Source organism: Helianthus annuus, chromosome 9 (genome assembly GCF_002127325.2).
Source record: "Helianthus annuus cultivar XRQ/B chromosome 9, HanXRQr2.0-SUNRISE, whole genome shotgun sequence".
NCBI classification, from domain to species: domain Eukaryota; kingdom Viridiplantae; phylum Streptophyta; class Magnoliopsida; order Asterales; family Asteraceae; genus Helianthus; species Helianthus annuus.
In genome coordinates this window covers 123,286,428-123,308,097 of record NC_035441.2, presented here as the reverse complement: position 1 = coordinate 123,308,097, position 21,670 = coordinate 123,286,428, and the positions used below count along the sequence as shown (strand labels likewise).

Genomic DNA, 21,670 nt, shown 5'->3' with positions numbered 1-21,670 from the left:
ATCTACCAAGTCATCTAGTAACTCCATTAATCTTCAATAACATAAATCCTATAAGCCACCAATTCTAAGAATAAGCTAAAACTTCAATATCAGAAGTTCTCCAAACCTCTAGTTCCTAAGAACAAGATAAGACTTCAACCAATCTACCTAGTTGTAGCGACCCTTCTCATCAGTAACCTGAAAGGCCCATTGAAGCTTTCGACACCTCCAATATGGTCATCATAGACCCAGTCATGGCAAAACCAGCCAATAACTTCCTCAATCTCAACCGGCTCCCACTTACTCGAATCACCGGCTCTAGAGACCTTTAGGGGATAGAACACTCTCCACTAACAGCAAATTCTTAGGAGAGATTTCATTCGGATCCCTGGCCTTCCGAACCCAACGTCAATTTCTTGTCTGAACACATCATGTGCTCCCACTATGATGAAAAATCCCATACGCACTCAAACCTCCGAATACGCTCGAGCGGATTACTTGGAGTCCCATAGTCCTTTGTTGTAAACTAGACTCGTTTAGCTCCATTCTTCACGTTTTCTTTTAACTCAATACGAAAATATGTATAATTTTTTTGGACCAGTAACCTTGGTAGCGACAGAGAATTTTTAGGCAAAATAATTGTCGGGAATGAACCTATATAATTTTAGAAATTTCGGACGAAAAATCTAAAAAATTACATTATTTGACGGGGACGGGTGCACCCCTGGCCCCTTAAAAGTTGTGCCCCTGGTGCCCATCACCCATCTCGAATGCTTTGGATTTACAAATGAGATTCAGGTTCAATTGTCATCTCTTCCCTTGTAAACAAGTCAAGCCCAGGCCCATCCTGACACAAGGCTCGACTCATATCCAGCAGTAATAAACCAAAGATCCGACCCAAAAGGAAAACCGAGAACCACAACCACCATCGGCTGACACAACATAGTGCAGAAGAGTGCCATTGATGCATACCTCACCGAGAGTAAGAACCCTTTCCCTACTACAACATTGCAAAACATCATTACCCACAAACCATATCACACAAATTCACTCTCAACTCATCTCCAACGATCTAACACAATCGCCCACCATTGTAGCCCGATTAATACAACATTATTGTGCATCAAAAGCTCCACATGCCACCCATTACGCCCACCTCGTTATCGATCAATTTTACCGTCACAATAATGGATGCAACCCGTATCCGTTGAACGTTTTAATAAGATGTACCCCACCTGTCGACTCCATTAATATTTTTGCCAGTCGGGTGTCGAAAGGGACCCCAAGTTTCGACGATTTTACATACATTTTTGTTCTTGGAGCGTGTGCTCGACGCGTTAAAGCGTTATGGGAAGGGCTGCAGGTACACTGTCGAGTGATTAAACATGGGTGTGTGTCGAATGTCATGTTGCAAACTACCATGATTCATTTTTATGTTAATAGTAATGCGTATGCGTTTGCACGGAAGGTGTTTGATGAAATGCCTGTGAGAACGGCTGCCACTTGGAATTCGTTGATTGCGGGGTATTGTTCGCGGAAAGAGTATGCTAGAGATGGGTTGATGTTGTTTGTGGAAATGTTGAATGGCAAGTGTGGAGTGAAGGCTAACGATACCACCGTGGTTTGTGTTTTGTCGGCCGTTTCACGACTGGGTACTCTTGAAATGGGCGTTAGTATCCACGGGTATATCGAGAAAACAGTATGTGACGTTGAGAATGATGTTTATATAGGCACTGGGCTTGTTGACATGTACGCGAAATGTGGGTTGTTGGATTCGGCTTTAAACGTGTTCATGAGAATGCGGCACAAGAATGTGCACACTTGGACTGCAATGGTTTCTGGGTTGGCTGTTCATGGGAGAGGAAAACAAGCTTTGAAGTTTTTCAATGACATGACGGATTCCGGTATTTCGCCTAATTCAGTGACATTTACGAGCTTGTTGTTGGCTTGTTCGCAAGCGGGGCTTGTGGAAGAAGGCCTTTCTTTGTTTCACAACATGAAAAACAAGTTTGGTATTGTACCACTTCCACATCATTACGGTTGCATCGTTGACTTACTGGCACGCGCTGGGCACTTAGACGATGCATTTAAGTTTATTGTCGGTGAAAAAGTTGAAAGTGATGAGGTTTTGTGGAGGAGTTTGTTACATGCTTGTAGATTACATAATGATATTGTGATGGGTGAGAGAGTTGCAAAGATTCTTATTTCAATGCAACCAGAGCTTAATCTTGAAGCATGTGACAGAAGTGAAGATTATGTTGCTTTGTCTAATATGTGTGCTTCTGCTGGGAAGTGGGAAGAAGTAGCTGCGGTAAGAGAGGCGATCATTGATAAAGGAATTGAGACCAATCCTGCTGTTAGCACTGTTTTCACTTAGTTTGCATTTGTGTTATATGTAAATCATGTGATTTGATGTTTTTATTTAGGTAACTAACTATCTTCAGTACAGTTATTTTGGGTTTCATTCTTCTCTTTTGTTGGTGAAAATTGTCTGAAAGGGTTTAAGTTTGGTTCAACCTGATTGCTTTGTGAATCAATTGTGCGAGTTCATAGATCATATTATGATAAACTGATAATTTGATTCGTTCATGGAATTACACGTTTGATAGAACGGTCCAAATGTATGTAAGACGAGACATAGGTAGTCAAAAGGCTCAGGTTGCACTCAAGGCGCAAAGGGTTTAGATGCATAGCATTTAAACAAGCAAGGCCCGAGGCAAGCAAGCACGTTTACTCCTGGCATGGTGCAGACTAGTAGATCACTTTAAGCTCTGTTATGACTGATTTAGAGCGGTTTTTTAGGCAGCTTTCAAACTGGTTCACTGCGCCTGTGCGTCTAGGTGCACTCAATGCGGTTTAGCTGAGTCGAGGAGTCTAAGCGCCTTTTGACAACAGAAACATATCCAGTTCAATTTCATTCTTTTTAAACTAATGTGTAAATTATGATCAGAAAACAATATTACTAAAGTATTAACATAAATCTATTATAAAATGATTTAAAACGTTTTATCCATTAACAAACTCCTGGTTAAAAAAACCAACAATCATATACATAATCTCTATAAACAGTCTTGATTAAAACCCAACCCAGCAGCCGATAAAAAGTTACAACGCGCGAAAACTGTCGGCTTTGTCAAGTCTTGCAGTACCAGAGCTTGATGTCTCCCCCATTGCATCTGGAGATGCAGCCACTTGGGATGTCTCCCTTTTTAGTGAAGATGGCATCCCCGATATCTCCTGTACAATATTTCAAATCACCCAAAAAACCTATCAACATTTGCACTACAGACGGCATAGTTTTGCTCAAAAACACACACGTTATGTGATGTTTTAAATCGCCAAAAAGATATAGAGACCAGCAAAAGTGTGTTTTTAAAGCACTGTTTGGAAATGCTGTAGACAATTTTGTAACCGCTGGTGGTAGTTTACAACCTTGAAAAATACGTTTTGGCTAGAGGTGAGCAAGAACAACATTAATCTACAGTACCTTCATCAAATGCAATCTCATGTCACAAGGCCGAGCTTGAAATCCAACACATGCCATTACAAAATTCGAATACTGAAACATAACATCGGCAGCACTTTGCTTCTTCTGCTCAGCCTGCAGTCAATGTTTATGTTATAAATACAGAAAGGAAAAGGAATTAATGAAGTAAAATCAGCACAATTACCATCAACTGCAATAAAATCTTAACAAGCATTATCAAATACAGATAAAGAGGTATCTGTTATCAAACACACTTAAGCTTCCAGTTGTGAAATCAAGTGTACTTTCCAAATACAAAATAGGCAAATACCATAAAAAACCAACCTACTTTCATTTTTTTTAATCATAAGTTCATAAGAGTCCCCTACTCTTCTAACCAAATTTTCACATATTAAAGTCCATATACTTTTTAAAATTCATCAAACTTCTGAGCTTTATTTTAAACCTGGAACCTGTGTAGCCAATTATTCTGCTTACTTGGCTTTTTTTCCTATGTGACTGAATTTTTAACACAAAAGAAAAAAACAATCTGAGGTGGATATGTTTTCCAGAAGCCCTAGCAAACAAATCAGCAGAACATCCTCAAAGGAAACACCCGAAGAAAAGAAGCATGACAATTTGAGTGTGGAAAGCAATCTGACAAATCGATTTCAGGTATGTAATCGCAAACTGTACTTCCAAATTGATTCGATGATATTCGATACATGGTAAGTCGGTCATTTTTTATGTATGTTTTACATCCGGGATTCCAATATTTGTGTTTTTCTGTTTATTGTTCTTCTCTGCTAAATTATTTAAGGATTTTTTTTGTGTTTTTTTTTTTTTGTTTATTGTGTTTTTTGTTTTTGTTTTTTTTTTGTTATTTTGTGTTCGTTTTCGAGCCGAGGGTCTCTCTGGAAGCAGCCTCTCTATCCCTATGGATAGAGGCAAGGTCTGCCTACATCCCACCCTCCCCAGACCCTATAAGTAGCTTTGCTATTTGTGGGATTTACTGGGTATGGTTGTTGTTGTTGTTGTTTGTGTTTGAATATATATGTAATAGTATAATTTCTATTGTGCATCTGTGTATTTAAACTTAAATTCTGGCTGCAACTGAATTGGGTTTACAGCTGATTTGAGTTTCATGAATAAGTTTATATTTAGGTTTACATGAATAAGTTTCTATTTCAGAAGACCTAAAAGCAGAAAAAAAACAACTGTAACCAAAAAAAAGGAAAAGAAATAATACATATGCAATAAACACAAATATTATAAGTTATTTGACAAGTTTGTCCGTATTTAGCAAGTACAAGGACTTTAATATGTGAAAATTGAGTAGAGGGACTTTTACCAGACAAGATAAAAGTTTGTTGGTTTTTAAAGGTATTTGCCCATACAAAATCTATTATATTGCTAGTAAAAGCAATCTAAGCTACTCCTAATCTAACCTGATCTATAGAGAATGTATTTGTATTCTCTTAATAATTCAATAAAACTCACACTTACTTACAGTAGTTAAACACTACTATTAACCGCCTTATCAACTCACACTAACTAATGTAATGAACTCTATACTATTATTCTAACTGCCCCCAAGCTAAACGTCAACATAGACATTTAACTTGAAACAAAACAACGGAATAACAAATACGAAAACGAATCCCTAAAAATAGATTGACAGGCCCAAAGACTGACCTAAGACAAGCTATTGGTTACAAACAAAACTCACGAGAGAATCTTTGTAGTCCTTCATCTCTGTCCATCATTCGGTCAACAAAAAGATAAAGACACAACACTGTGTGAGCTTGCTTTGAAATGAGTGATTTGCCTATACGTTAGGCTTATGTTTTGTACATGTAGAAATCTTGCAATTCAGTAGTGTTAGGTCAGGATAACAAAGAACTCTCACAGAGCTTGAGAAACTAAGAGAAATGGTAGAAGACCTAATCCGATCTCAAATCCAATATCCGATGAAATCGGAAGAATCCAAAGAATTGCGATGTACAAATCTGTGAGTTTTATGGCTTTAATTCTACGAGTAACATGGTGTACGAATCCAAGAAAAATAAAGATTTCAGATCTGATTTACGGAGATAGAGAAAGCTTCGAGAATTTCTCCGATTTGCTGATCGCTACGGTATCTTCATAAACCAGACCGTGTTCAGAATTTAAGCTCGTTTTGCTGATCGCTACGGTAGACCAGTGAACAGAAACAAATTCTAAGATCGACTAGATCTTCTAGATCGACTCATTCTCCGATTTAATATGGCATCGTCCTTAGTAATCAAAGTGAAAGCAAAGCTTATGTTCCTTTTTCATGATCTTTTGCTGCTGATGATTTAGCATCTTCGACGGGGTATTATACTGTTTATTCTTGCAAATGAAAGAAACGGAAAAGGTTCCTTTTTCATTTTTGCATATCACAGGTATTAATCGTTTTTGCAGGTCCTTCCGCTCTGCGTGGCTCCACTACCATAAAAGCAATCTAAGCTAAGCTAATCTACGCCTAATCTCGAGAGAGAACATAATATGTGAAAATGCATTACTTATAGTAGTTGAACACTACAATGAACCACCTAACTAACTCACACTACTGATGTAACTAACTATATATTACTATTCTAACATTTAGTTTATCCCAAGGTTTATTGATTTCATTCCGTTTATCGGTATCAACATTTTATTACTTGCAGTTTAGAGCCAGAATCATATTCAAGTTTATAATTATTATCTTCATTAAAACAAAAGCGCGCATCCCATCTTTGTAAGAAAATTAATCATCAGAAGTATACAATTGATCATCATATAGGTTAAACTTTTAACAGTTGTTCACGAAGCTAATAAAAAATTATAAATTGTAATCAATCATCCATCCGCTCAAGAGATATATAAATAAACATAACAACAGAAGATGAAATTAAAAAGGAAGCACAATAGATACATACAGAATCATGTAAAAGACGAAGCAGGTGAATTTAGGGTTTTACGGATACGAAGAAGGCTTCTATCAAAATTACTGAGATGAATTTGGAGAACGATACAAAATCTAGGGTTTATTCGTACCTCGTAATCGTCATTCATAATTGAAACCCGATGGATTTGTTGGATCTCCGCCTGATCAACTCCGTCTATCAAATGATTTATGTAATTTCTTTTTAGTTGGTGTTTGGCATTCCTTCTCAAAACTAACTTATTAACTTATATAAGTTAAAAGTGAGAAGTTAGAAATTCTAACTTCTCAAAAATGACTTCTCAAGGCATAAAATTCTTCAAAATAAGCTAACCCAAACACTCTACAAATAACTTATTAACTTTTATAAGGGTGTAAGGAGTGGTTAAACACTTTGGAGTGGCAAACTAAAAAATCAACCAATGAGAGTGTGCCACGTCAATCAGTAAAAATGGTTTAAACTTTGGTGAAAAGTGTTGGCAATGGTTTAAACACTTGGGGAAGTGGTAAACTTTTTTTTTAAAAAAAAAGGAAAAAGGTGTGATTGGTTGAGAGATGGCATGGACCCCACCCCACAACACCCTCTCTCTCATACACTCCCTCTCTCTCTCCTGCTCCCTCACTCTCTCTCTTCTTCCCCGCGTCGGCAAGCAATCACCGATCCATTTACCACACCGATCGGTAAAGGGGTTGGCGGCGGTGTTGCCGCTCGGCAAACCGACTTTGCCGCGCCCCTTTACCGACCACTCCGGACACCCTAAGTCAATAAGTCATAAGTTGCTCCAAAATAAGCTAACCCAAACACCCCCTTAGTATTTATATCAGAATTCTCAATTCTATAAAGACTATATTATTCAATGTTGTAAAAATCGCGATCCAGGCGACGACTAATCGCTAGTCGGCCAGTAACTGAGTAATATTTCGTTAATCAATCCATTAATCGCTAGTTGGGTCTAGTCGGTCCTAGTCGGCCAGCCAAATATGGGAAATTCCCGCCAGATTTCGGCAAAAAGCTGTATTTTCCGGCCAAAACCTCTAAATTTCGGACAATTTCCAACCAAACCATGTTAATTCCAACAATTAATATTGTATACTTAAAAAAAATGAGTTGAGTAATGGTTAAAACCTAGCTACTTAAAATATTTACCTATAAAAATGTGTATACGTATACATATAACTGAAAATTACATATAAAAAACCCGATCCGATTAATCCCGATTAATCTCGAGTAATCCCGAGTAGTCGCTAGTCCCGACCTCATCGGCCGACTAGTGACTAGTGAGTTCTCCAACCTTGATATTATTATTTTCTATGACATAAAGAAAGTGTTTTAAGGACATTGGTCGTGGACGTGGTAACGAAGTTTAGAACTAGGTCTCTCTAGAGGTTGCCAGTTTAAAACTAAGCCAAACCGGGTATGCATTCAACTCTGACAGTTATAGAGGAGAGGATGCATTTGCTCGATTAAAGGCATCCCAAAATGCTTATCCGATGATTTAGTTGGCCGTTCAAAAAAAAATTTATGAAATAAAAATAAATTTATCTCAGATTTATTAACTTAAAAATAAAAAGAGGTTGAACTATTAAAGACCTATATTATTATTTTCTATGACATTGGGAAAGTGCTTCGAGTTTACTAGAAAACTTTTTTATGAAATAAATATAAAACTAGAAGATTGTCTCCCGTGTGTTACGTCGCGGCCAACGAAATTGACATGTTGTTGATCAGATTCACATTTACAATGTGTTAAAGATGTTTTTGCCGGTTAAGTCTGTATTACTATCTTATACAAATAAGTAATTCACCAAATAATCTCAATACAATTAATGATATCATAATTACCACGTTACATGATTTGTATCCATATAAATAACCTATCGTATTAAGCTACCCGCTGTAACAACCCGCACGTTCGTGCGTTGTTACTACTCGTTATACTCGTTACGCCTAGCACCAGAGATTCGGATCATAATGTAGCTATATCACATACATCGCTATTTCGCAGTATTTTCGCATATACGCATACTTTATCGCTATAACACATCGCATCACACACACTAACGCTCACGATGATGTTATGTGAGGACCTATTCTACCCTCCTCGATAGCCGTGATGCGTCGCAGAGAACGCATATTCGAAACGAAACCCGGTTATTGTATCGCAACTTTGAAATGTGGATATTCATACGACCCTATGTGACTAATTATTTATAATAAATATATGAATATGGGTATGAAAATGTGTAACCAAACTATCGCGACGCTTAACGAACAAAACGAAACATCAAAACGCCATTCGCCGGAGACCACCGATCGAGTAACCGCTCGATCGGGTGGCCATCCGATCGAGTTGCCACTCGATCGGACAACCACCCGATCGGACAGCCATCCGATCCGTTGCACTTCTTCCCCTTCACTCCCCTTCTCCTATAAATAGCACTTGTCACATCACTTGAACAGTGATGTGACAGCTCTCACTCGACCAGCACACTTTTGGGGCTTTTCCTCTCGACTCCTCGCGATTCTTGTAAGTTTTTAACTCTAATCTTGTACTTCTTTGATCTACACACACTTCTTCATCTTTTTCACCTTTGAATCTTAACTTTTAACCATGAAATCAATGGATTTGAGGTGTTCTAGGATGATGTCATCATGGAGTTCTTATGAACTTCAAATGTTGGCCTCATTCCACCAAGAATAACTTAGATTTGAAGGATTTCCACATGATTTCACTACGATCTCGCATAGATCTAAACACCTTCAATGATAAAAGGATTGAAAGAAACTTTTTCAACTCTTTTACACTCAATGCACTCAAAACCGATGGAATCAGAGCTCGTTCTGATCTTCTACTCATTCTAAGTGAAGTGTTGGCTCCAGATCTGATTCTGTCTAAAGAGACAATCGATTTCGGGTTAAGCATGAACAACCGTTACGGACAGTTAACTGATCGGACCAGGGTGATTCCTGTTCAATCGGATGACTTGGTTCATGATGGAGTTTCTGTTGTTTAGCACGTTATCACATCGTCTCGATCAAAACCGCAAACTTTCAAAACAATCAAGTGTCAAGACAATCAAGGCAGTTGGAACAGAATGTCGTCCGATCGGATTGCCACCCGATCGGACAGCCGTCCGATTGGCTTGCACTTGGTTCCACACTTAAACTATTTAATTCAACTTTTCAAGTTCTGAACGTCGAACGGATTGCCGTCCGATCGGGTTGCCACCCGATCGAACGACCACCCGACCCTGTGATGTTTTGAACTTCAAACAATTTTCAACATATTCAATACATAGCCTGTTCCAAACGGATTGCCACCCGATCAGATTGCAATCCGATCGCGTGACAAACTGCTATGAACTTGTTCTCACTAAGTGTCCTACTAATCGGATCGTCACCCGATCGAGCCGCTGTTCGATCGACCGACCTGAAGGGTAGAGATACTTCTATGTTTCGAAATGCTACAACGAAAACTTCAAAAGGCAAGCCATCATACACAGACATATCCATACCAAACGAGGTGACAATCCAATCGAATGGCCATCCGATCGGATGACCATCCGAACGGATTGCCACCCGATCGACCGGCCATCCGATCGGATTGCCATCCGATCGGGTTGCCATTCGACACTCAGTCACATCTCATCGTTTAACGCACTGTTCGACGCTTACGCTATCAATCTGTAATCAGGTTAATCGCAGACGTGCTCCCTTCAATCCAACCAAGTTGTGTTTACTTGCTGAACACCGACTGTGAGTATACTCGAACCCCTTTTTATCGCATTTTGGGTGTAACATACGTTTCTATTAAATCGAAGTTATCAAAACGAATTAATCAATCAAACTGTTTCACTTGCGAATGACTGTTATGTATATTTACACATGATGCTAGTTACATATGTGTTAGGACTTATACTCGCGAGGTCCCGCCTTAAACTAGTATAGTACTATAGCACCCGACGGGGTCTAGTTAGGATGAATAGCAATCGCAATCGCAGCTCGAGTGACTTAGCTGGTAGTATCTGTCTTGTATGCATATATGTTGAGGTATCTCGTTATGTATTTGGTAATTCGCAGCACTTTTTAACTATTTTACGCTACACTATCAAAACTTGTATACTCGCCAATACTTTTGTATTGACGTTGTTTTAACGTATATTGCAGGTTTAGTCGCAATCTACATCAAATCAAGCTAGGAAGTCTAGAAACTCACCTAAAATCTATGTTGTCGGATTTGTATTGTTCGAGAGGACAAGAAATCTGTGATAACTTATGTGAATGTATTGTTTATTAGTATGGGATAATGAACGTATTAAATACTGTCGCAATTCAGTTGTTATGGATTCTCTTGAGCAATCTGATTCGCCTAGTGCCACGCCCCGATGATTCCACCATCGGTTGGGGTGTGACAGATTGGTATCAGAGCCATAACTATAGGGAATTAGGCCAGACTTGACCTAGTCCGGGTCAATGTCTTAGAAACGACCTAGTCTATAGTCTAAGTACCAACGGGCCGACTCGTGCGAAACCAGTAGGATTTGCACGGGCCCACTTGATACTCTCGTTCGAATCCGCTAAAACTACAACTTCGCGTGAACACTGCATACTACAATTTCACGCGAATAGCCTTTCCTAAGGCTGGAATGTTACTTAGCCTTTCCTAAGGCTAACACAATACACACGTTTTCGAAAATACTCGCATAACATAACCGAGTGGTTCAGTCGAGATCAGGCGTGAAAACCAAGAACTCTCGATAAGATCGCTCACTCAACGCATTTTTCTAGCACGAGAACTTTTCGTCGAGCTAGGAGTGACATCCATAACTCAGCGAAAGTCTCCATTTCAAAATCTAGTGGAACTCCCGAATCTATTCGAAGAGCACAACCACAGCTAGGAGCGAAGTTATTAAGTCAGGGGTGAAACCCGTATCTTAATAAACCGTTCCACTCTCTATGAAATGTTTTCCAAAAGCTCTCACCAAGGACTTGGCTATAACAATAACTCGAGCCACGCGATGACTAGGAAGACAGGTGCCATGAGATGCATCCCAGTGGAAGCATAAGTCTTCTAGGGCAACGCGCGTGCATGAACTTGTTGGGTATAGTTGGGTTACCTTGGGCAGTCGACGCCTAAACACCTGAGGCACTCTATCTATTTTTCTAGCATACGACTCGTCGATTTTACGCTTTGTGGAACCTATTTACGCTTATGTGTTTACGATTTAAAACTTTACGCTTTATCGATTCCTTGATTTATCGATTTTCGCTCCCTGGTTTATAAACGCACAACTCGTACAGCTCTCGCAATCTAAAACGAAAACCGAATATTCGCAACAAAACTAATGTCTAATTTCTCGCTCTCGCTCTCTCCCTCTTCAACGCGTCCTCTGTAACGCTCCGTAATTTTTCGCGTTTATCAAATTATTTATTTATTCATTTATTTAATTAAATACATTATTTATTAATTATTTATTCTTTTATTTAAATCATTTATTCATTTTTAATCATTTATTTATTTATATATTTATTCAATATTTACATCTTTTATTCAATTATTAAAGAAATAATTATTTATTTTAAAAGAATAAGGATTTAATGTAAATTTACAAAGTTAGTTAAGCTTTAAACTAAAAAAAAAAGGGAACAAAAGTGTGGGTACCCGGACTCGAACCCGGGTCACCACGATAAACAAACGAGCAGCATGCCACTGCACCGCTAACCAACTTTGTAAACAAAACTCATTCATTTGATAATTAACCTAGTTTTCGATCACATACTGTGCGGCTGTCTTTTTGTAATCAAGAAGAAATATGAACTTTATTTATTAATAAGTTTGTTTTTTTAACTTCATTAACAACAGAAATAACTATCTTTTTTTTTCATTTTAAATCTTTTTCTTTTATAATAAAAATAACATAAATAAATTATCAATTTTGTTTCTTTTATAACAACAAAATTTATAGTGAAATAAAATATAATATAATATAATAACTTGTAAAACAATAAATATTAGAAATTTTATGCAAAGAATAGATATTGACTAGTTCGTTACGTGATATTTCAATATCTAGGACAATTGTTTTGTCCGTCCTCTTGGATTGTCCCAATCTTACTCGTGCGTACTTACAAGAAATCGCAACGCAACCAATGTGAGTATACTCGATCCCATTTTCGTTTTAAACACTTTGGGTGCAACATGTATTTCATATTCAGATTACACCACACTTGAAACTTGTTACATTCACACTCTATCCACATTTAAACACGAAACATTTTACTGCTTGTTAATCTCATATGCTATGCAAGTTGATCGTATAACACAAGTTGATCGTATAACACAAGTTGATAGTATAACACAAGTTGATCGTATAACACAAGTTGATCGTATAACACAAGTTGATCGTATAACACAAGTTGATCGTATAACACAAGTTGGTCGTATAACACAAGTTGATCGTATAACACAAGTTGATCGTATAACACAAGTTGATCGTATAACACAAGTTGATCGTATAACACAAGTTGATCGTATAACACAAGTTGATCGTATAACACAAGTTGATCGTATAAAACAAGTTGATCGTATTGAACAAGTTGATCGTATAAAACAAGTTGATCGTATTGAACAAGTTGATCGTATTGAACAAGTTGAACGTGTTAACCTCCCGCTAGTCTATTGGGAAAGGCAAAGTGGATCATGTTATTCGTGTTGGATATGAGTATTTAAACACTTTATTCTACTATATAATGTATCAAACTTGTATACTCGCCAACATATTTTTGTTGATGTTATTTTAATACATGTTGCAGGTTGATAGACGAAGTGATCAAGAAAACAAGCTAGGATGAACCTAGAAACCCATCTAGAATAAACAATGCTTTGAACTATTTTTGGTACAATGTTTGAATCTTGTATGACATCTTAGCATTTATGAAATTTGATTTAATCTATATTGTCACAATTAGTGTTATGTTGTTTTGAGCAATTTGTTCGTCTCATCCCGATGTTTCCGCCATCGGTTGGGGTGTGACAGATTGGTATCAGAGCCATAACTATAGGGAATTAGGTAGGTTTGCCTAGTGTATAGTCGGAGTACTCTGATACCAGATTGGTATCAGAGCCATAACTATAGGGAATTAGGAATGCCTTGCCTAGTCTATAGTTTAAGAGCTTATTCACTACGTGTTGCTTAAAACAACTTCCTTTCTATCTTCTTTGCTTCCCTCTACTTTCTTGGACTCTTAATATACATGCCTTTCCTAAGGCTAACACAACACACTTGGAGTCTTTGAAGACACTCTTATAACACAATTGAAATGACTCACCAAAATAGGGGTGGTTCCCACATTTGGTGATGACTTTCACTCAGCTATATTTTGAATTTTGCACGAAATATACCCACAAGTTAGGAGTGATATCCAAATCTTGAAGGGAATTTCCATTTCATATTCTAGTGGACCCTTATCCTTGGATAAGTACCAACCACACTAGGGTTCGATGTTATCAAGTTAGAGGTGAAACTCACATCTTGTTAACTAGTCCCACTCCTCGATTTTCAATCTCGCCAAAGTTTCGATTTTCCCAATCGATTAAGGACGTGTAGTAACTGGAAGGACAAATATCGTTAGTCGCTCCTCGATGAGAGTATTTGTCTATTAGGCCAAAGTGCGTTTCCTTAATTCGAAAAGGACTTCGATTTACTTTGGAGTAGTCGTATGTTACGTTCCGTGACAATCCATTTTTTTATGTTAATCTCTTTTATGCTATCTCAATTTTCATGTGTATGATATATCATTTCAATTTAATACATGCATGCTACTATGTTATATTGGATTCGTGATTACTGGTTTATTCTTATGTGATGAACTTGTCTTTTAACCCACACCTTAACATGTATAGCACTATGCGTAGTGCTATAGGAGTAGCGTCCGCCCGTATTCTAGTGGTCATGTTAAATTAACAACATTACACCCTCTTCGTTGCGACGATGTTGGGTAGTCAACATTGCGGTACACGATGGGTTGACATGTTTATTCACATGCCAGTGATACGTTAATCTTGTTAACAAAGTATGTCATGTGAATTGTTCTAAATTTTATGCTAATACTCATATTTCCCAAAAATGGAAGCTTATCATCAAGATAGGAGTGACTTCCTTACCTTGACGAATAACTCCGCCCACTTTTGAACTTCACCAATGAGCTAGGGGTGATTTCCTTACCTCAGAGGTAGTTACCAACTTTTATTCGTTCTCAATGAAACTTTATATTTGAACGTTACTTTCAATTCAAGCTTGGAGACACGTTACACATTATCTTGCAATCTAAAACAAATAATAATCTCTTGTGAACAAACTAAATTTACGAAGCTTTTATTATCTATGTTACCCTATGTGAAATTATTTGAAAACTCTATGCTATGTGAAACTATATGCTATGTGACACATTCATGAAAACAATTTTCCTTAAACAAAACGTCACGATCTAGTCTCTCATCTATTCTTTCCTTGGAATCTTTAGAAGTCTTACCCTTAGATTTCGAGGACGAAATCTCCTAAAGTAGAGGAGACTGTAACGCTCCGTAATTTTTCGCGTTTATCAAATTATTTATTTATTCATTTATTTAATTAAATACATTATTTATTAATTATTTATTCTTTTATTTAAATCATTTATTCATTTTTAATCATTTATTTATTTATATATTTATTCAATATTTACATCTTTTATTCAATTATTAAAGAAATAATTATTTATTCATTTAAATTATTTATTTTAAAAGAATAAGGATTTAATGTAAATTTACAAAGTTAGTTAAGCTTTAAACTAAAAAAAAAGGGAACAAAAGTGTGGGTACCCGGACTCGAACCCGGGTCACCACGATAAACAAACGAGCAGCATGCCACTGCACCGCTAACCAACTTTGTAAACAAAACTCATTCATTCGATAATTATATCCTAGTTTCGCGGTACATTCCTTTTTAAACAAAGCTGCCGCCAACTGTTGACAGCAAATAAACTGTTATCGTTTTCCTTTCCTTCTCGAACATGGTTTCCTTTCTAACATGTCCTGATTCCTCGATGATTGATATAAATTTCGCGTTTCCTTTTTATGATCGACCGCCGATTAACCGGATCCCATATTACGCGCGTTTCCTTTTTCGGGTCAATCACGAAACCACCTATATAAACGACACCCTCATAGCCCACCTCGACACCACCCACACTTGACTCCCTCGAATCTGTTTCTTTGATTCATCGCCGGAACCACTCTTTCATTGCCGAAAACCCACAAACGAAGAAGCCGCAAAACCATCTAAGCTCAACCGCAAGTTCACCGGAACCGGAATCTACGTCGGAACTCGTTACCACATCGTTCCGGTATATCTTTTCCTTACCCGTTTGATTCTCGATTAATCTTTTGTTAAAAATCGTAGTTTACGTTAACAATCACTCTCTCTCGTTTGACTCGTAACCCACCGGAGTTCCTGTAGCTTCACCAGAGAGAAGGAGACGTTGCCGGAACACGTACCGTCGCCGGAGAAGACGACCGGAGTTCGACGGAACTCATGACAAACTTTGTTCGGTATAATACTCATCACCCATTTATCCTTGTGAACTGCTACTTAATTTCATATGCTATGCAAGTTGATCGTATAACACAAGTTGATCGTATAACACAAGTTGATCGTATAACACAAGTTGATCGTATAACACAAGTTGATCGTATAACACAAGTTGATCGTATAACACAAGTTGATCGTATAACACAAGTTGATCGTATAACACAAGTTGATCGTATAAAACAAGTTGATCGTATTGAACAAGTTGAGCGTATAAAACAAGTTGATCGTATTGAACAAGTTGATCGTATTGAACAAGTTGAACGTGTTAACCTCCCGCTAGTCTATTGGGAAAGGCAAAGTGGATCATGTTATTTGTGTTGGATATGAGTATTTAAACACTTTATTCTACTATATAATGTATCAAACTTGTATACTCGCCAACATATTTTTGTTGATGTTATTTTAATACATGTTGCAGGTTGATAGACGAAGTGATCAAGAAAACAAGCTAGGATGAACCTAGAAACCCATCTAGAATAAACAATGCTTTGAACTATTTTTGGTACAATGTTTGAATCTTGTATGACATCTTAGCATTTATGAAATTTGATTTAATCTATATTGTCACAATTAGTGTTATGTTGTTTTGAGCAATTTGTTCGTCTCATCCCGATGTTTCCGCCATCGGTTGGGGTGTGACATCCTCGCGCATTCTATCCCGACCTATATGTGCATAAGCATAAACTACAACTAATTATATATATGCAGCAAATCAATTGTGTGGGAATTTAGGAATCTCGTGGCTCCTATGTGAAGTCTATTATATTACTCGCAACAAGTTTTGATCGCGCTCAATCGCATCGCAAAACTCAAAATCATTATGATCGAATCTCACTCCAATCTCTCTCTGTCTAGATGTCTTCCAACGACTCTACCTCAAGACAAACAGCTAGGAGAAGAGCCAAACGAAGCGCCGAGAAGAGGATTGCCTCACTTGTGGCCAAGGAAGTGGCCAAGGTCATTTCTCGAATTGTCGCTCAAGTGCACTCTCTCAGCAACTCTCGAACCCCGGAAGACTCTAATACGGAGGCGCCGTAATCTGCTTTCCTCTACAAACATTCAAGGCCTGTGACCCGATGGAGTTCACGGATGAAGGAGGTGTGTCCCAACTACTCCAGTGGTTCGATTCTATCGAAGTTACCCTTCGTCAGAGTGGGTGTCCCGATGGTTTCCGTACCACTTGTGCTACTGGAGTATTTCAATCGCTAGCACTCGACTGGTGGACAGCCGAACGTAACAAACGTGGGATCTCTGCAGCTTATGCTCTCTCTTGGGATGAGCTGAAAGAGCTCATGAAGAAAGAGTATTGCCCTCCCCACGAAGTCCAGAAGCTAGAAGACGAATTTTGGGAAATCAAGCAAGTCGAAGGTAACAATACTGGCTACACCGTAAAGTTTAAACAGCTTAGCATAATCTGCCCAAGTCAAGTCAACACTTCAGAAAAAGCCATCACAAAGTACATTCGTGGCTTGCCTGAATGTGTGGGCGATTTTGAAATTATCTTCACAATTCGTTGTCGAAATTGAGTTTTTATAAAACGTCGACTCACCAGGGTTATACAAGTGACAAGGCAGCCCTAGGCTAGGGGGTGTGCCCCGCGACTCGCGACAAGGGAAGGGTACCCCTTCGCGACACGCGGGCGGGTCCAAATTCGGGTATAAATACAGGGGCTTGGGACTTGATCAGTTTGCTTGTTTCGACGTTAAATTTCAATTCATACACTGAGTTATACACTGTTTACTTCAAAACACACACACGAACACGAAACGCTGCCGCACCAACAGGGTAATAACTCAATCGCTACTACGATTCAATGTTCGATCGATTAAAACTATCCAATGGATGTATAAGTGCTGCTCAAATTGGGTTTATACTTTGTCATTCGTCGTTACTTCGATGGATGTTTAAGTATTGCACTTTGTCATTCGTTGTGAGGGTTTAATCTCGTGAGTTATCGTAAATGTTGTATTAGTTACTAACCTAGTGCGTGTGCATTGTTATTTAAATTAGGTTATCAGGCTAATCAGTAGGCTAAACTCTGCCCGCATTAAACTTGCAATGTGAGTCATTCTCTTTTTATCAACTGTTTTACAATACCTCAAATTATTTTCAAAAGGTTATAATTACAGAGATTAAGTCGTGGTTATCTTAAATCACTGGCTAGTGGGGTATTGTGCACATTACTAATTTCTCACGGGTTAGGCTAATAAATCCTCACCGTGATAAACGTCACTACTTGGGGAGGGACCCAATAGTGATATGACCATCTTCAGCAAGTGACAAAGTGCCAGATAAAAATAAGATAGAAGCCATTGTAATCGCTCTTATGCTGTAAATTATAACTATGTGTCATTTTATCAAAATGAATGATTCACTCAGTATTTCCCCGCTGACAAAATATTTTTAAAAACATGTTTCAGGCGACCTGCTGTAAATCAAGGAAAACGTGCTACGGAGCACTAACCAGCTTGAAGAGGTGGCTCAGTTAAAATAAATAAACATGTTTTAAATAAATCAGGGAATTTCCTAGTAAAATTCCTCTATTGTAAATTACGGGGTTTATCCCGAATTATAAAATAAAATAATCGGGCATTTTAAGTTTTAAAAGATCCTGTTTTAAAATCTTCCGCTGTCGCATAAATTAAATACCACGGGTTCCTGTCCCGCGGCTCCTGACCGGGTCAAACCGGGTCTGGGGCCGTGACAGGAAAAGGTGGTATCAGAGCCACTGATTTAAGCCAATTAAGTATTTAGAGAATACTTAATTTTACTGATTGCCATTTTGTGATTATATGTTTTATTATTTGAATATTTGTTTACAGTATGGGTAAGCAAAGACTTTCAGACATTTATCGTCAATTAGATAATGCACCAAAAGATAAGGGATCATCATCCTCAAAACAATCCATAGATACTGAGGAAGGAATATTTGTCCGTAAGGCACAGTTTGAGAAGCCACTTTCTCCTAATAAAAGAAGTTTGATTATTAGGAAAAGTCAAGAGAAAATAAAGAAGCCACAACCAAAAGGGATGCCTAAAAAGACACAGGAAATAGGCAATAATCCACCTTGGGAAGATGAGCTAGATGAAAAATGGGCAGATCTTTATATGTTAGCCACTGTAGCAGTAAATACTAATCTTTAAAACTACCAATACCCTTACCCAGTATTAGTACCATATCAGCTACAATCCAGAAACTCTCAAGAAAAATTTATCCAGTAAATAAATAAATTTACAATAAACCCTAGTATGTTTTAATTTTCAGTTGTTCTTTGTATTAAACTAGTCCCACGGTATGCAATAATACTTAAATGTTTATCTGTGAAAATATTATTATAAAATTTTAACTTAGCATTTTGTGTGCATTTTTCATATATGCTAAACAGCATGAATGAGTTATCTGAAGCCCTAGAGAATCTCAATCTCTATCCTGTAAAAGTGGAAGTTTCCAACGACTTTACTGGTTACTTTGCCGATGTGGAGGAACCTATGGAATTTCAAGCTCCACCTCTGGAGAAACCAAAGCCTAAAAAAAGGAGAAGATTTGTAGGTTGGAGACGGGTACGCAGGAGGAAACCAGCAACTAGGAAAGTTCCCAAAATAGAGAATCCTATGGATAAAGGAAAAGGGATCGAGATTGGAGAAAATTCTAGGACAGCAGGAATAGAAATTGGGGAAAGTTCTAAGCAAACTGAAGAATTACCATTTCAGGAAGAATTAGATCACCTACTGCCAAGTTGTGATATCATTAGACCTATCACCAATAACCTCTACCCTTATCCTGTTGAAACCCAACTTCCAATAAATTTGGAACCAGCTATTCCAGACCCTCTAATCCACACCCAACCTTTAGGAGAAATGGACGAGTGGTGGACTAACGACTGGCAGTTTCAAAACCTCCTTAATAACCCGTATACCTTTTTCCCTCAGTTCGACCCAGAACCTATACCAAACCCACCGATGAGTAATGAAAACTTAGCTGAACTCCGCCATTTTGGCGAGGAGCTGATAGGTGCAGGGAATAGGATCCGGGAGGTGGGAGAACAAATCTCCTGGAAGTACGACGAGAGGGAACGTCGCTTCTAAAATGCCAGCTGACAAAGGATAGTGTGGTTGGGAGATTGTGTTTGTATAATAACATTAGTAATAAAAATATAACTCTGTAAAATAGCTTAAAAATAAAACTTTTATAAAATCACATTGTGTACGGATGCCTAATATAATCTATAAAAATGGAAGTCGAGAAATCAACAATTTTGGTTATACGTGTGTTGTAAAATTTGTGTGATTATGTGCAATTGTTTTGTTATATTGGTTATCCATTATTTTATGCTAATTATTTATATAAATTAATTATCAGATGGCAAACGCTAGTAATGAACCAGTTAACGAAATTAATCAATCAGAGCAAAATCAGGAAGGTCAATTTATGACTAGGCAAGATATCGAGAACATCGTTGCTCAGGGGATAGCCAATGATATTCCAGCAATCCTGGCTGCTGCCTAGAAACCTGTTGAACCTCAACAAATTATTCCTAGTAAACGTACTCAAGAAGATAACTTCAGTAATAGCGTAAACGGAGGCGGCGACCATACTAATCACAATAATGATCCCCGACAGGCCCCACTCCGTAAGAAAATGAAAGCTGCAACGCTTGGTTGCACTTACAAAGAATTCTTGCTTGTAAGCCAGCAGAATTTGCAGGCAATGAAGGGGCGACTGCGGCACTGCGTTGGTTGGAGAAAACCGAAGCAGTACTTATGATAAGTAAATGTGCTGAAGAAGACAAGGTTATGTATGCTTCGCATCTTTTTAAAGAAGGGGCGCTAGAATGGTGGAATACGGTACTTCAAGCCAAAGGAAAAAATATGGCCTATGCCATGAATTTGGAGGAATTTAAGCAGCTAATGGACAGAAAATTCTGTCCCAAATATGAAAAGGAACAAATGGCAAATAAGTTCCTGAACCATCGGATGATGGGGGTAGACTGTCGAGGATATACTTCAACATTCTTCGAGTATGCGAGAGTGGTACCAACCTTGGCTTCGCCAGAACCGGTGCTTATTTCCCACTATATTTGGGGATTGATTGGCGAAATCCGTAATATCGTTAAAGCTGCGAGACCTCGCACTATTGACGATGCGGTAGAATTAGCTAACACCCTAACTGACGAATTGATACGCACAAGTGAAGAAAATCGGAAAAAGGAAGTAGCCCAAAAGATTACCCAAGGATTTCGTGTGGGTAACCGTAATAATTTTCGGAGACTGTTCCATTTTGCAATGCCCGTAAAAGGAAGCATTTTGGAAGATGCAAGGGGCATTGCAATTCTGTAAAATTCCAAGGCATCAAGAAGAGGATTGCAGGAAGAAGAAAGCTATGGTCTGCTATAATTGTGGAGAGGCTGGACATCTTAGGCCAGATTGCCTAAAATTAGTCAAACCAGCAGACAACAAAGCCAAGACGACCGACGGAACTACTAAGAAGAATGCCAGAGCATTCCAGCTGACCACCCAAGAAGCAGAACTCATTCCCGATGTGATAGCTGGTACGTTCCTAGTTCACAACGTGTATGCAAAAGTATTATTTGACTCTGGTGCAAACCAAAGTTTTATCAATACTTCATTCTGCCAAGCTCTTAAAT

General features: G+C 38.1%; 2 protein-coding genes across 2 annotated transcripts; one reads left to right on the top strand and one right to left on the bottom strand.

Annotated features, from left to right (window-relative positions):
* Nucleotides 1-778: 778 nt before the first annotated feature.
* LOC110878481 (pentatricopeptide repeat-containing protein At3g18970) lies at nt 779-2,512 on the top strand. Its single transcript, XM_022126790.2, has one exon. It carries the CDS (start codon nt 944-946, stop codon nt 2,354-2,356), a length of 1,413 nt encoding a protein of 470 aa, XP_021982482.1. The 5' UTR covers nt 779-943; the 3' UTR covers nt 2,357-2,512.
* Nucleotides 2,513-2,942: 430 nt separating this feature from the next.
* On the bottom strand, nt 2,943-6,637 carry LOC110878480. Its single transcript, XM_022126789.2, has 3 exons — nt 6,509-6,637; nt 3,467-3,580; nt 2,943-3,216 (listed from the first exon to the last, which is right to left on the bottom strand). The coding sequence occupies exons 1-3, from the start codon at nt 6,524-6,526 to the stop codon at nt 3,085-3,087; spliced, it is 264 nt and encodes an 87-aa protein (XP_021982481.1). The 5' UTR covers nt 6,527-6,637; the 3' UTR covers nt 2,943-3,084.
* Between the last annotated feature and the right edge of the window lie 15,033 nt (nt 6,638-21,670).

Bases quoted from the DNA above. Each gene is read 5' to 3' on its own strand.
- LOC110878481 (XM_022126790.2), top strand. From the start codon at position 944: ATGCATACCTCACCGAGAGTAAGAACCCTTTCCCTACTACAACATTGC.
- LOC110878480 (XM_022126789.2), bottom strand. The intron at 3,217-3,466 runs GTACTGTAGATT...AATATTGTACAG, and splicing joins TGAGATTGCATTTGATGAAG to GAGATATCGGGGATGCCATC.